The sequence below is a fragment of the Rosa chinensis genome, chromosome 7 (assembly GCF_002994745.2).
Source record: "Rosa chinensis cultivar Old Blush chromosome 7, RchiOBHm-V2, whole genome shotgun sequence".
Lineage (NCBI taxonomy): Eukaryota > Viridiplantae > Streptophyta > Magnoliopsida > Rosales > Rosaceae > Rosa > Rosa chinensis.
Genome location: NC_037094.1, coordinates 5650532 through 5666226, shown reverse-complemented (window position 1 = coordinate 5666226; position 15695 = coordinate 5650532). Strand labels below are relative to the sequence as shown.

Below are 15695 nucleotides of genomic sequence, written 5' to 3'. Positions count from 1 at the left end.
TGAGCAGTGCATGGCTTCAACATTGTATATTTATAGTTGTTTTGATTTTTCGTTGTGGCTTTTGTGTTAGTTGGTAATAGCTTTCTTAGTCGGTGATAGTAGTTTTGTTAGGCTATGGTAATAGTTTTTGGTGTTGGTTAAGTAGTTTTTGGTGAGAGTAGCTTTTGATGTTGGTGAAAGCAACTTTTGTTGTTGGTGAGAGTAGTTTTATAGCGTTGGTGAGAGTAGTATTTATTGCTGGTGAGAGTAGTTTTTGGTATTGGTGACAGTAGGTTTTGTTGGTGGGGATAGTAGCTTTTTGTTTTGGGGAGCATAGGTTATTTGGCAAGCAGTAGCTTTTATTATTTGTGATAGTAGCTTTTGTTATCTCAACGGAGGTTGCCGGAAATCTTACTAAAGTAGCTTTTGTTGCTAGTGACAGTAGCTTTTATTGCTAGTGATAGTAGCTTTTGTGACCTCGCCGGAGATTGCCGGAAATTTCATCAGAGTAGCTTTTGTTGTTAGCTACAGTAGCTTTTGGTGTCAGTGACAGTAGCTTTTGTGACCTCGCCGGAGATTGCCGGAAATTTCATCAGAGTAGCTTTTGTTGCTAGCTACAGTAGCTTTGTAGTCGCCGGAGTTGACCGGAGACCAGCCGGAAGTTGGCCGGAGGCGGTCGGAGACCCGCCGGAGTTGGTCGGAGACCTCGCCGGAGAGGAGAGAGAGAATTAATGTTGACTTTTTACTCTAGTGGCATTTATGTAAATATGTTGGTTTTTAATATCCAAAATATAACACATTTTTTAATCTAGTGACCTTATGAGGGAAAAAACTTATTGGTGGCCTTATGACTAAAAAAACATTCAAAGATGCACTTATATGTAATTAACCATTTTTTTTTTTAATGAGAGATTTGTAGCAATGATTTATTCATCGATTTTTACATACAAATATAAAGAACATTTTTCTCAATATTTGACCACTCTTCAAAAATCAGTCTATATACAAACTTAAACATTTCCCGTCAACTCGAAGTCGAGTTTTTTTCCCATTCCTTGGAAAATAAACCTAAAGTAGAAAAAATCAAGGAGTTTTTGGAAATGTCAAAAACAATCTCCAAAAAAGGAAATTCATAGAACACGATTCTAATAATCTGATGCATTAAAGTATGAGGCTATTAAAACGTAGTCAGACCAAAACATCCCCTGCACCCTTTCCTCTTAATAATCGAGTCACCGATTTCTCAACGTCTCAGAATGACGGAACTAGTGTTGTTGGACACTACTCTTGCTGTTATCAAATTCTATTCTTATCCATCAATCTTAGTCTTCCCTCTTTCTTCAATATACTAAAAAACCCAACCCCACGCCAGAATAACCATGTCCCTTCTACGTGGCTCGTCTCACCGACTCTTCTCTGCTTTGGTACCAATCCCAATCTCGCAAATTGGTGAACTGGGCTGGTGGAGATTGGTCCTGAGCATATAATCCGAGTTGGGTTTTGTGGAAGGTTGCAGAAAGTTGGAGACTTTGATCGGGAAAAGCAGAGGATGCTGATAAAGGTGTGAGCTTGACTGTGCATTTTGTGGTAAGTGGATTATGTTTTGGGTTGTTGGGCTCAGTTTTTTTTTTTTTTTTTTTGCTGATTTTGACTTTAATGAGATTTTGTTGGGTCTGTGGCAACTTCAAAGAGATTGATTGATTACTAATGGTGAAATTTGGTTATTGGTTACATTGATGATCAGCTTCAAAGAAAAGGGTTCTTTGGATTATGAATTGCAAGTTAGTTTGATGATCAATAAGAACTGAAATGATAGTTTGATGATCAATAAGTAATATTGAATGAGGAAACTGTGATGGGAAGTTACTGAATGTGCTGTAAGAGGAACATGGTGTTGGATTTTAAAGTGGCTAGGCTAAATTTTGGTCATTGGGAAATAACAAATTTGAAACTTCTTGGGTCGTATTTATGTTTCTATTGGTTTGGAAAGGGTGATTAGAGGCAGTGGGGTTGGTGAAGTTGGGCTCATGAGTTACAATCAAGAAATGTGAGTATGATTTGGTGCTGTAATTCATTGCAGTTTACGTAAGTACATAGGAGGGGAGAAGTGGGGATGGCAGTGGCAAGCAAAACCAGAAATATGCTCGAGAATCTTGTAAGAGAAGGATCGTTCAAATGGTTGATTGGAAATCGAAGCCCTTTTGATGATGAATTGGAGGAGATGGACAGGTCTCCTTCAGCCCCAACAAATTGGATACCGGAGCTATCTCCTATTGCAAATGTAGTTGTCCGTAGATGCTCCAAGTAAGTTTCCTGCTTTTACATCTCATACACTCTTAACTTGTAGATTGCCAGAGTGAAAGTGATCATGATATTGTTTCCATTAGAACCCTATTTTTCAATGTTAGGTGCTTCATATGACTATCAAGATTCGTAACTTATTTTTCAAAATATTGTAACTAGTTTAGAGAAATGAATTGCTTATGATTACAAAATAATGGTGCAGAATCCTTGGTGTTCCTACGACTGAGCTTTGTAAAGGCTTCAGTGCAGAGGCTTCCGAGTCTATAAAGCATCCATCTCGCTATGCAAGGAACTTTTTGGAATACTGCTCGTTCAGAGCTCTCGCTCTGTCAACTCAGGTGACAGGTCATCTGGCTGATAAAAAGTTTCGACGCCTAACATATGATATGATGCTAGCTTGGGAGGCTCCAGCTTCTGACAGCCAACCTTTGCTAAATGTAAGCTTAAAGTTTTTCTGAAATTTTTTTCCCCTTAGAAGCTTATTTCTTTTATTGTTGATATTTTGATGTTTAAGTCCTGATACACGTTCTAAACTATAAGTTTAATAAAAGCATGCTTATCGTGCCTAATTGTGATTTGCATTAGAATGTCTGCAGTGCTCTGAAATATCTTTGCCCATTGTTACTACTTACCTGTATTGTCTACCAAACTATTTAGCAGGTTAATACCTTCAGACACGCAAATCGCTTTATATGCATTTCTATTTGCACTCCTCTTAATGAGACGTGTTTGACTATCTGTATAATTAGTTGTTTAGTTTCAAATTTCTTTAGCTCTCTGGTGGTGCGCTCTCTCTCTCTCTCTATCACTCACTCACTTACAAGAGGCCCTTGTCTTTTGTGCAGTTAAATGAGGATTTATCAGTTGGGATAGAGGCTTTCTCTAGAATAGCTCCGTCAGTTCCCATTATTGCAAATGTGATTATCAGCGAAAATCTTTTTGAGGTACTTGCAACATCAACTGGTGGGAGACTTCAGTTCTCCACTTATGACAAGTATCTAAGTGGACTGGAAAGGTACATACTTCAATTAAATTTGCATTGCACATACATTTCAGGAAACAAAAGCATTATGAAAAAAATAAAAATAAAAGAGCACAGGATACCAGAAGGATATAACAAGCAATCGACCTAGGAAAAGCCTAATTAGTCAATACTGGCAGTTAAATTCTTGTCATGAGTTTGGTCATCATTATGATAAGTGAACTAGTCTCCACCCTAATTAGTGAGGGTCATGACTTATGAATTCCATTAGGTCTCAAAGACCCCACACAGGGGTTGGCTTAATTATAGTTGGTTTGCACTCTAACAGATAATGTATTGTTAATTTGACAGAGGAAAAGAAATTTCCACTAGAGAGTACCAACTAAAATGTATTTTTATGAGGAAATACTGCATAATGCATATATCAGTTAGTTGGTGGAATACAGTCTCCAGAAGGGATTACTAAATGTTGAAACAGTGCAATTTCCTAAAGTTTGTGTAATCATTGGGAGCATATTCATTCGATCTCATATCTAGTCCTGCTATTTTAAAATTTTTTTCATACAGAGCAATAAGAAAAATGAGGACCCAATCAGAGTCATCTCTTCTTTCTGCTGTACGATCATCAAGAGGAGAGAGAATTCTGGAAGTGGATGGAACAGTAACTACACAACCAGTTCTTGAGCATGTGGGAATTTCTACATGGCCTGGTAGGCAGATGTGATTAAGATTGTAAAATGGTCAATGCATATCTATCGAGTATTTTGAAATTGGTTTTTAAATTTTTATGGTGTGCAAACAGGACGGTTGATTCTGACAGACCATGCACTTTACTTTGAGGCTCTGCGTGTTGTATCTTATGACAAGGCAAAACGATATGACCTATCAGATGACCTAAAACAGGTCGTGAAACCTGAGTTGACTGGCCCATGGGGTACTAGACTGTTTGACAAGGCAGTCTTTTATAAATCAATTTCATTGTAAGTTATTAGGAGTTGACTGGTCCATGGGTTAGAGTTTTTCTGTACATTTTACTTTCTTAGTACTTAAAATTGCAAAAAATATTGTTTTATTAGAACATGATCATCACTTTCATACTATTTTTTCTGTAGATCAGAACCAGTTGTGATAGAGTTTCCTGAGCTGAAGGGGCATTCTCGTCGTGATTACTGGCTAGCGATCATAAGAGAGATTTTGTATGTTCACAGATTTATACATAAATACCAAATCAAGGGGGTCAAACGAGATGAAGCGCTATCAAAGGCTGTGCTTGGGATTCTGCGAGTACAAGCCATTCAAGAAGTTTCTTCTGCTCCTTTACGCTCTGAGGGTCTTTTAATGTTCAATCTTTGTGATCAATTACCAGGTGGAGACCTGATACTGGAAACTCTTGCAAATATGTCAACCGTAAGCGAATTAAATAGGTCTGACACATCTAAGTCTGGTGGTGGAATGTATTCAATCTCAGCATTAGATATGATTTCTAACTTGGGCTTCGCATTTGGAACAAGTTCTAATAATTCGGTTGAGGCTGGTCTTGCTGTGGGTGAGGTAACTGTTGGACAACTGACTTCACTGGAAAGAGCAGTTAAGGAATCAAAAAACAATTACGAAAAAGTGGCACAAGCACAAGCTACAGTAGATGGAGTCAAAGTGGAAGGCATTGATACAAATGTTGCAGTGATGAAGGTATTTGCTGATATTAAAGGTTTTTTCCCCAGTTTTTAAACCTTCCCCTTTATCCTATCTCAATTCCTGTTTTAGTTGAAGATGATTAGAGTATAATTAAAGGAGTTATGAAAACATTTAATTTGTAATCCTCAGCAGTGGCCAAAAGACTCCAGTGAATCTCTAATTCCCTTTGAGACATCATCTGCCATTTATTCCATTATGTGCTGGTAGTTTGGATGTAATTATCCAGTTGATGCTTAATTGGATATAAATATGAGTTTACTGCATTCTTTTCTCACCTAGCTTATGTTTTGCTCCATTTTCTGGCAACATCTTCTGAACTTTGATCGCTTGCAGGAGTTGCTCTTTCCAATGATTGAACTGGGGAAATGGCTTCTTTCTTTGGCATTATGGGAGGATCCACTTAAGTCTCTGGGTTTCTGTGTTGTTTTCACTTACATCATATGCAGGTAAAGTGGGCCAATTAAAAATTGTGCAACATTTTTTTAGTAATCCTAAGTGTAACAGCTTCTTGCTTTACTCATTAATCATTATCCAGACTTACGAAGGAGGGGACGGTTGGGAAAATGAATTTTTTACACAGATAAACTTTGATGATGGCATAATGTAATAATATAATAATAGTTTTGTTTGACTTCTGTTGGCTTGAAGTCTGTGTATAGTACTTATATAATACTAGATAATAAGTTAACCTGCTCTGTTACTGCAACAGTGCATGTTTGTCATAGTGGTACTCGTTTTGGTCTAAGCCACTATAGTAGTATTTGAATGAATAATGTGTAAAACCTTCATATACTTTGATGTTACATGTTACAGTGTATGCGCCTTTACCTTCATGCAATTGTGATCAGAAGAAATAAATTCGGCATATGATTTTCAGAAAATTTGGTCACTATTTCTTAGAGCTCTTATGGGATGGGAGAGAAATGTTGCAACAGAACAGGAGATAGCTATGGAATAAAGACTATGGAGAATGAGATTATGCTCTGTTTTGTTTCTTTCGGCACTTGACACTGGTGGCCATCTATTGCCAGCTAACTTAAAGGGTGTATATTTCAGGGGATGGCTGAGTTATGCCTTTGCATTTACGCTCGTCTTTATTGCGATCTTCATGATGCTCACCCGGCTTTTTAGCCAAGGAATATCCGTTCACGAGGTTAAGGTGTTAGCACCACCACCAATGAACACAATGGAGCAGCTTTTGGCTGTTCAGAATGCAATTTCCCAAGCTGAAGGGATCGTCCAGGATGGGAACATTGTTCTCCTAAAGCTACGTGCTTTGTTGCTGTCACTTTTTCCGCAGGTTTTTCTCTCTTTGTCATCGCTGCTTCCTCCAACAATGTCTCTGGATAATCATTATATATGGTGTTCTGTACATACCATTTGTCTCCCTCACCTTTTAGTAAATTGCTCATATTTGCTTGTTTTTCCATCTGATGATCAGGCAAGCGAAAAATTAGCAGTGGCTCTTTTAGTGATGGCTTCGACTCTGGTCTTCCTCCCCGGTAAGTACGTTGTTCTGTTGATCTTCTTGGAAGCGTTTACACGGTATTCACCAATGAGGAAAACTAGCACGGAGAGATGGATGAGAAGATTGCGAGAGTGGTGGTTCAGCGTACCGGCAGCTCCAGTTATACTTGAAAGAGAAAAGGAAGAGAAAAAGAAGAGATGATGCTGTAATATCTGTATTGTAATTGTATGCTAATGTAGTGTTTTCTTTGCACATATAGAGAGAGCTCCCGAGTAGAGAGAGGTGAGTGTGTAAATCTTAACATTGAAAGTCAAAATAAACTGATACGAAAATTTATAAAAATGAAAAGGTTTGATCTAAGAACTAGCCCAAAATATTCCTTGCTTTCTGTTTCTGCGCCTCCAGCTTATTAACTGATACAGATGATAAATTGCTGCTATTTGAATCATCAAAGTTTGAACCTTGTTTCAATCATTATCTACTCCAAATTCTGTCCTCAGAAACTCGTGAATCAAATACGTTTTGATTCACATTCTGTGTAAGTAAATGAGTCGCACATTATATAAGAAATATGTATTGTGGACACTCAATTCAGCACATAATTTAGGAAATATATACTGTAGAAACAAATAAAAAGAAATGCAACGAGAAGAACCTTTAATCGAGCAATGAATTTCTTTGTATAGAGTAATATCAAGTGGTAAAACAGACACTATTTTAACCTTTAACAAGTTCTACCCAAAAACTTAGAACTCTTATTTGCAACTGACTTGACCATACCAAAAAATCAAATGGTAAACAACAACGTACCAACAAATTTTAATTTTTATGAATTGAAATGAAATACTCTAACAAAAAATTGGTATGAGTCCTTCCCTTAACCAGTCTTGCGCGTAATTACGGCCATCATTCCGAGCTCTGGGAAGCTTTTATCTCTGTGAATTGAAGAATTGCCGACGAATTAAAAGGAACTAGTAGTCTCCAGATCAACGATGATCGATCATAGAGTCGTAATTAAATATGTTCATGGAATTGGTGCACAAGAAATCCGTGTTCGGCGTGAACACCGGAATGTTGGTTAGATATGGATTCGGCGGCACAAAGCACGATGATGAATCCCCTCCTCCTCCTACGTTGTTAAGATTATTATTACTGTTATTGCTGCTGCAATTCTCTTCGGTAATCACCGACGAAGATTCGTTGTCGTCGTTTCTTATCATCACATTGTTGCTATTAACCTGATTAGGGCTCTTATGCATCATCTCCTCCTCCAATGACGACATGCCAACGTTGTTGTTGTTGTTATTTCCCGTCTCTAGCGGTTCGGGTTTCGCCGCCGCCGGCGACGTGTCATCCTCGAACCGCGAGAGGCCGGTGAGCTTCTGCACCAGCGACATGAAGTCACGCGGGTGCGTGTGGATGATTTTAGGGGAATGCGTGTAGATGATCACCGGGTGGCGCTGCTGCTGCGGCGGTCTAGTGGCGGTGGACCCTAACATTGCGTACGTGGACGATGAGGATGACGACGACGGCGGCGAAGAGGTGCAGGAGGAGGAGGAGGGTTTCTTGATGAAATGGGAGTCCTTGTTGATCTTCAACGGCGGTGGATATAGGGCATTGGTGGTGGTGGTGTTGTTGGTGGTGATCTTATTTGCATGGGGGCTCATCTTGGTTTGAAATTGGTTGGGAAACTAGGTAATTGCAATTTTAGGACCTCAAAACTATGAGAAATGAGCTGAGAATGGAATTGTTTATATAGGGATAGCGATTAGAGAGAGCACGTTTAATTTTGTTCCTCCTATTTGGGTGGGATTGGTTGAAACAAATTTAGAGGGTGAGTGAAGAATATATGGGGCTGTGTGGTTTTATCGAATTTGAAGGGTAAGAGAGGCATCGAGAAAAATACTTTACCACGGAGTAATTTGCACGTTTATCTCAAATATTATGCACGCTGGATACCTCCTACTTATCGATCAGATGAACTGATGAAGCAGAGAGAGTTATGGAATATTTTTCACGTTTTGTTTTAAATACCACGAATATAACGGGCCGTGATTGGAAGGTCGGACGTGCCACTTGTGCTCACATAGTACGTCCAATCCACTAATGTTTTACTCGTCATCCTGATCACAATGATCGAGTGCAGGCATTCCTATTATTCGACGAGCAGACGCGTAGTGCCGCCGTGCCACGTATGGGGTTGTGATATGTGTAAGGGAGGGAAGAGGCGTAGTTCCATGATTTTAGCACTGGGGGTATTGGTGTGTGACAGATGGGATAGGACAGTTGAGACATATTTGGTGAGTTTGAGGGCTTATCGGAAGAAGCAGTTGGAGTGTTCATTTTGTGGAAGCTGCGGATGGCTTTACACTCCTTACTACATTCTCATCTCTCTCTCACTCCCATTTTTAAGTGTGTTTGAGCTATGTTATCCCCTCATGGCTGGTAAGGAAAATGTGGGGAATAAAATACCTTAGAAAGAACCTAAAAAGTCCTCATATAATTCGGTGTTAGCGAATTAGCCTTTTTGATTTGTTTTAATTTATGGTATTGTTATTAACTTACTATAAAAGTCAATTTTGAATGTGTTTTTTTTATTCACTTATTTATTAATTGTTGATAATATTAGCTCCAATTGCATCTAAACTTTTCAATTAAAGATAGCGAGTGAAATTACCAATCTCGTAGAGAATAAACAATGTAAGTTTAAAGAAAATCGTTATCAGAATGTCAAATATTAGAACTAAAACTGCTAATATTAGCGTCAATGAAAAATATAAATTAAAGTATAATAAAAAAAACATTTCAAAATTGATACGAATGACCCGAAAAGGCTAAAGAAATCCGAACTAAAAAGGAAAAGAAATTCCAACTAAAAAATGCAATGAAACCTAAAGTAAATAACGCTTAATGGCACATTTACTTACTTGGAATGGAAAATAATCATGAATCGGAGACAAGTGGAATGGGAGAAGAAAGGAATCGGTATTGATTCCGGAGGAATGATTCCTAAACCCATCTCCCCCCCCTTCGTAATAGAATTCCTGAGTATTCAGGAATCGATTCCTGATAAATAGGTGGGATCTACACCAATTCTGATTCCTTCATGTGTTAGTAAACACAGGAATTCTTTTACCTGGAATCATTTCGATTCCTTTATGTGTTAGTAAACACAGGGGTGTTTTTACTCCGTAATCATTTTATTACATTCCATTCCATTCCATTCCAAGTAAGTAAACATGCCGTATTAGCTCATCGATTCACTTGGAAGGAGGGAAGAAGATTGCATCAAAAGTTCTCTTTGATCGGAAGAGTTTCTCAGTATTTGAATCCACGTTGAAGGAAGCTTCAAGCACCTGAGGAGATAACACCTTCCAAGCACCAACACTTCCAGCCAAATGAGTGAATATTGGATTGGGAGTGGTGATGATAGAAAACCATTCCAAAGCCTTCCGGATCAGCAATCTTTGAAACAATAAAGAATCGAGGAACAATGAATAAGTTGCCGGTTGTAACGGTCGTTTCCAAGACCTTCTTCCCATGGACACCAACAACTTGCACACGGCCACTTCCCCTAACAATGTAAGTCACCTACAATGCATAGGCACAAGAAAACCCTGGGGAGCACATAGCACTTTCGTCCAGCCTAACAAGATCAGCACCAAGCCCAACCTCACCGACCAAAGGAAGATTCTTAGGTTTCAAATAATTCTTCCACCGCCCTTAATATCAACATCAAGAGGAGCCTCTTCGCAATTCAATGTCATCCCATCTCTATGTTCCTTGTTTGGCTCAGGCAAATTAGCTCCCCCTAACTTAACAATGCCCTTGCCGGTTTGCTTGCCAACAAGAGTCTTTACAACACTCTCCTCCAAATCTCATGCTCAGCCAACAAACTCAATTGAGAAGCCAGTGAAAATGTCATTAGAACCATTGAGATAGAAGTCAGTGAATTAGCCTTTTTTATGGAGACAAGCTATGGTACCTACCATTATGAGAACAAAAATTTGAACAAAAATTTACAAGTATTTGAACCAAAATTACAACATTGACAACAAAAGTTATCATATTCATTTACACTATTTACAACATTGAGAACAAAAATTACAACATTGACAACGAATTTGTTCAAAACTTGTAAAAGTGTCGTAAGAGGTGTAATTACCATTATTATAACAAAATATTACACATAGTAGGACTCAAATTACAATTTTGAGAACAAATTTGTTCTCACTTTGTAAGTGTGGGTATGGGATACATACCAACACACTAGAATTTCCCTTTTTTATGAGCTGTTTTGGTATCACCCAAGAAAAGAACCACAAATTCAGTGTCCTCCTTGTGGTACCACCATGTGATAACTCCAAAAGGGAGAGCAATGGCATCACCCTACTTCACTGGAAGAACCTTTTCTTCCTTCTCCGGCAGAACAATTCCAACTACTCCATTACCTTGAAGGACATATGCAACTCTGGCAAAGTCAGAGTAATTGGGGAGAGCAAGGCCATCCTTCTCTAGAGAGAGCTGGGCAGCTCCGATGTCACCTTCACGAAGCATGGGAAGCTCCGACGGAGACCAGGCAGGGTAGGAACCACCATCTCCTCCATAAACTTTCTTAGCCAACCTTAGTGTAAGATCAATCTCCATCTTTTTTAAAACCCAGAAGCAAATTAAAAACCCAAAACGAGAGCGAAGTGACAATACTAAATATCAAGAACAATGTGTGTGTGAGCGATGAAAAGTGCTTGTTTCTTGGCGTGTATTTATATAGGAGTGATGAGAATGATTTCAGTACACATCCATCTTCTACTAGCTAGGAGAAAGATTCAGTATCTATATAGGAGTGATGAGAATGATTTCAGTACATGTCATCTTCTACTAGGAGAAAGATTCAGTATTTGATTATAACAGGGTAAACCTGGATTGTCCTGACCCAAATCAAATTACCCATTTAATCCTGGGTTAGGATTATTAGCTTACCATGTATGAGTTTCTAAAGCATAAAAGAGTTTCATGAACGGAAACAAGAGTTCCAAATCCACTTATCCCTAGGAACCCGAGGATTGGGATAGAGTTTTAAATCCTAAGCATTAGCAACCGAAAACTGACCATCACTAGAGAATTTCCAAACAAGTTTTGAAGTTATCCTACGCTCCCGGCTAAATGAGAAGAAACACGTATCCTAGAAATGTTAACCCAAAGAGTTGTTGTCGAGATTTCTGAGTTTAATCCAAGCCGAGATTTCTGAGTTTAGTCCAAGCACCATTAACAATAAAATCAGAAACCTCCGAGAGCAAAAAAAGAGTAACAGGTCAATTTCTAACCTGAGTTAGGACCGTAGAAGGCCAAGCTCAATTCGGAGTTGAGCAATAGCAAACTAAACCTGGTTATTGACCAGAAAAGAGCATTAATTTGTTTTTCACACTCGATCAAAATTCAAAGGTGATCGACTAAGGTTCACAAGGTAAACATTCATAGATATGAAAACATCATCAAAATTTATCACACTGATATAGCTCTACAATCAATAACAACCTACATCAACATCAATGTTTGTTTATCATTATTTTTTTTTAAAGAAGTAACAAAACTAGTAAGGGGAACAGATCGATTTTTCCTTTGTTTGAGTTTGAACAATGTAATCGGTTCAAAGCCTGTTATTCAAACTCAAATTATCTAGATAGCTCAAAACATCGCTCTCAACAAAGTAGCCTCCTTCGGCTTGTGGAGCCAAGAAAAAATTTCTTCCTTTGATTGTCTTCTTCAGTAAAATACCCAGTTACTACGACGAAAATTCCCCCATTACAAGAATGTTCTTGAGCATCAACATTTACCACATGCAAGGATCTCCAAGTACACAGATTTTGAAGAGCTATCAACTTCTCTTTGATTTTTTCTTTGGTGGTTGTAATGCTCATGACTCCATTATCTTCAGGACGAGCGAGCTTGCTACTATATCTTTGTAAAATCCGTAAACTTGCTCAGGCAAGGTCAGCCACATCTGATATTATTTGTTAGTAAATGCGTAACTAACTTCCTTGTTCCTTGGCAGAGAGCCCGAGAGGTTCTGCACACCATGAATCGGAGAAGCCATTTGCTTTATAGGGTTTTGCTGATTGTAGGAGAAGAGTGGTCAATTATTAGCAGGGAGATGGATTCTTATAAAAAAGAGTTTTGAGAGTTGGATATTTGGATTGGATGGGCTGGGCTTGGCTGGGCTGGAAATTTAATAAGGCCGCGAGATCACCTTTGTTTATGTCCCAAACATATCTTTGCATGTAAGTGCTGATTTCATATGCACGTACTCTTTGCGTCACTGTCAAGAATATCCGATCAATGGAGCAGTGCTTTATTAGGGGACGACATCAAGAACATGTTGAGATCAAGCCCACTATCTGGATCAGCCCACTAAGCTAAATTGTCTGGAGATCTGAGTAACAAGTACTATAGTACATTCCCAGTTTGCGCGCACCAGCGATATCAGTTGCATCCCTTGTCTTCAACCTTCAGTAGCTGCAGTTTGTATTCATTTGCATAGTGGCGGTCCTGTGCCACGTGTCTCCTCCTTGTTACATGAGACATTGCTATAATTTGTATGCTCTATCCCCAGTTTTGGGCATCAATGATATGCAAACTGTTTGAATTTATGTGTTTTCCCTTTTCCTCTAATTGTGCACCCAATAGAACACTGCAAGACCCTTCGAGTCCATTTTGTTCATGCACATATTTAGAGAAGTAAATTTATAACTGATGTTAGACACAATAGTAGATAAAATCTGAGAGAATTCTATTCCATTAATTCAGAGTCGAACACCCTTTTATTTAAAAGTTTAGGGTCAGATTTTTATTTTATTTTATTTTTTTATAAAATTAAATAGAGGATTAGGCGATATTAGTTCCTCTGCAACAGCCGATTTGGGGTGACTGGCACCCACCCACAATCTCGAAAGAAAGGGGGCCACCGCAACCGGGAACCCACCGCCCATCCCTCTATTTTATTTTATTAAAAAATGAAAAGAAAACACAAGAAGAGAGAGGGGGACAAGAACCAAAGCCTCTCTGAAAACAAAATGAAATAAAGTACTCAAAGTGAGCACTGAGCTAAAATAGTTACAAACTAATGAATAGAGCAACCATGCAGCATAAACCACCGTTGCACAAAATCTATCAAGCACTTCCGAATTAGCTAGTACGGAAATTCGGTAACCCTTGCAGATTGTGAACAAAGGCAGCTGATGCACAAGGAGGGCAAGAGTCCCACCAATAATGCCCCTCATGATCCACCCCATAGTTAGCTAAGCAATCAGCCACTTGATTCCATTCTCGATAAATATCTGAAAACTGAATCTGCATAGAGGAGAGAATGGTACAACAATTGACCCAATCAACACTTAGACGCCAAGGGACTGAGTAATTTTTATTGGCAAGAAAGTGAATTGCTACCGTTGAATCACACTCAATCCAGAGAGAAGCCCATCCTTTTCCTGATGCTATTGAAACTGCATGAATAATGGCTTGAAGCTCTGCTTCTAGGGCAGTAGCAATACCCAAGGAACCAGCAAAACAACCCATACAATTACCCAAGTGATCACGAAAAATACCTCCATAGCCCGCGAGTCCTGGCGTCCCACAAGCAGCACCATCTGTATTAACCTTTAATTGAAAAGCACAAGGAGCATGCCAATTTACCCCACGAATTTGATGCGATCTTGAGGCTCGACCACTGATTCTAAGAGCACTGAAAATACAAAGCTCATCTACTGAGTTACGCATAATTCCTAAACCCAAGAATCAACCTCTCGAATTTGCTGCTTGATAGAGCGAATCAAATAATCAGTAGTTAAGCGACGCTCATCAAAACGGATAGAATTTCTAGCCTCCCAAATAGTGTAGAAGCCAGCTCCCATCATTCCCCACCATAGCAATTGCAATTGAGTACCAAAACCATGTTGCAGTGGGTAAGAGAAGAAATCATATATATCCAGGAAATGAATACTGACTTTAAACCAAGATAAAACTGCAGACCATACCTCCATAGAGAAAGAGCACAAAAAAAAAAGGTGGTGGGCCGTCTCAGCAGATGCATGACAGAGAGAGCACATAGAAGCAAAAGAAAAGCCTCGCTAAAGTAAGAGATCATCTGTTAAAAGCTTACCATGAAGAAATTTCCATAAAGTAACAGAGTTTCGAGGACGAAAGCATTGACGCCAAACCCATCTATCCCAAAGAACAATTGCCTGTTTACTCCTCTTGAACTCATAGGCTATAGATAAAGATAAACTCCCATCAGAAGAATCCAACCACACCAGCTTATCCTCCATGTTTGAATAAGGAAGTCTAATAGCTGAAATTTCTGACCAAAGTGCAGAAAGATCAGCAATCAAATTTGTAGAGCAATACCAAGAGCCATCTCTGATGAAATCAGAAACTTTGGCACATAATAATTTGCCAAGCTGATGCACAATACCCAATCTATCAACAACTGAACCATTAAGCCAATTACCATGCCAAAAATCAATTGATCGACCATTGCCCACTAACCATTTAGAGTTGTAGAAAATATCCATAAACAAGGGTCGCATGTTAGGCCAAATAGATGATTTTTTATAGTAAGAACATGGCTGACCTGAACGTTGAAGAAACCGAGCAGAAAAAAAAGCAGCGGCTGGTGTAGACTTAGTTAAGAAATCCCAAATTTTTTTTAGGAGGAAAGCCTTATTAAGAGCCATAATATTACGAACTCCAAGATTAGGGTCAGACTTCACTAATCAGAGGCTTTTGTAATTTCTTATAGAAAAAATAGAGCAGTGCTCTCTCTATATTCACACAAGTCTACTCATGTCATGCACGTTATAGAAAATTCATTCGTATGATTTAAATGTACAAGCGCAATGACCTTATAATGAAAAATTACTGATGACTTTAGGACTTGATATATCATCAGATTTAAATATCGCATTCAAATGATCCAACGATTGAGTTTCAAAATTTTTAATGAATTTTCATTTAATTTAAAGTGTTCCTCAAAGACTTTAATTATCGCATATATATTATGGTGGGTAATTCAAGTAATATATGTGCGTGTGTGAGAGAGACAATTAAATATCAGGATATGTGTACCCCTAATTGTGATGAGTAAGGTGAGGAGAGTAAACCAGAAAATAGAATCTGTTGGTATTGACGACTATCGAATGGGATCGAATATGCTTATATAGAGATAGATGCGAGAGCTAGTGGTTCAAGCTAAGCTGTAGTCCATGATTGAAA

General features: G+C 38.6%; 2 protein-coding genes and 1 pseudogene across 3 annotated transcripts; 1 reads left to right on the top strand and 2 right to left on the bottom strand.

Moving 5' to 3' along the window:
• The first annotated feature begins 1170 nt into the window (after positions 1–1170).
• Positions 1171–6804, top strand: LOC112178585. Of its 2 annotated transcripts, XM_024316733.2 has the most exons (10): positions 1172–1566; positions 2060–2283; positions 2486–2720; positions 3129–3298; positions 3833–3975; positions 4068–4245; positions 4378–4954; positions 5294–5406; positions 6017–6260; positions 6402–6804. In XM_024316733.2, exons 2-10 carry the CDS (start codon positions 2093–2095, stop codon positions 6627–6629), a joined length of 2079 nt encoding a protein of 692 aa, XP_024172501.1. In that variant the 5' UTR covers positions 1172–1566; positions 2060–2092; the 3' UTR covers positions 6630–6804. The 2 variants fall into 2 exon arrangements, with proteins under 2 accessions (XP_024172502.1, XP_024172501.1); XM_024316734.2 differs by lacking the exons at positions 6017–6260; positions 6402–6804 and adding an exon at positions 5838–6006 and having other exon boundaries at positions 1171–1566.
• Positions 6805–7090: 286 nt separating this feature from the next.
• Positions 7091–8128, bottom strand: LOC112177302 (VQ motif-containing protein 20). The gene has a single exon (XM_024315604.2). It carries the CDS (start codon positions 8093–8095, stop codon positions 7415–7417), a length of 681 nt encoding a protein of 226 aa, XP_024171372.1. The 5' UTR covers positions 8096–8128; the 3' UTR covers positions 7091–7414.
• A 1560-nt stretch (positions 8129–9688) lies between these two features.
• On the bottom strand, positions 9689–11075 carry LOC112176092 (annotated as a pseudogene).
• Positions 11076–15695: the final 4620 nt, after the last annotated feature.

Excerpts from the sequence above, each read along its gene's own strand:
- LOC112177302 (XM_024315604.2), bottom strand. The coding sequence starts at position 8,095 with ATGAGCCCCCATGCAAATAAGATCACCACCAACAACACCACCACCACC.
- LOC112178585 (XM_024316733.2), top strand. The coding sequence starts at position 2,093 with ATGGCAGTGGCAAGCAAAACCAGAAATATGCTCGAGAATCTTGTAAGA. Across the intron at positions 2,721-3,128 it reads ACAGCCAACCTTTGCTAAAT|TTAAATGAGGATTTATCAGT; the intron begins GTAAGCTTAAAG and ends TCTTTTGTGCAG. Across the intron at positions 3,976-4,067 it reads GGGAATTTCTACATGGCCTG|GACGGTTGATTCTGACAGAC; the intron begins GTAGGCAGATGT and ends GTGTGCAAACAG.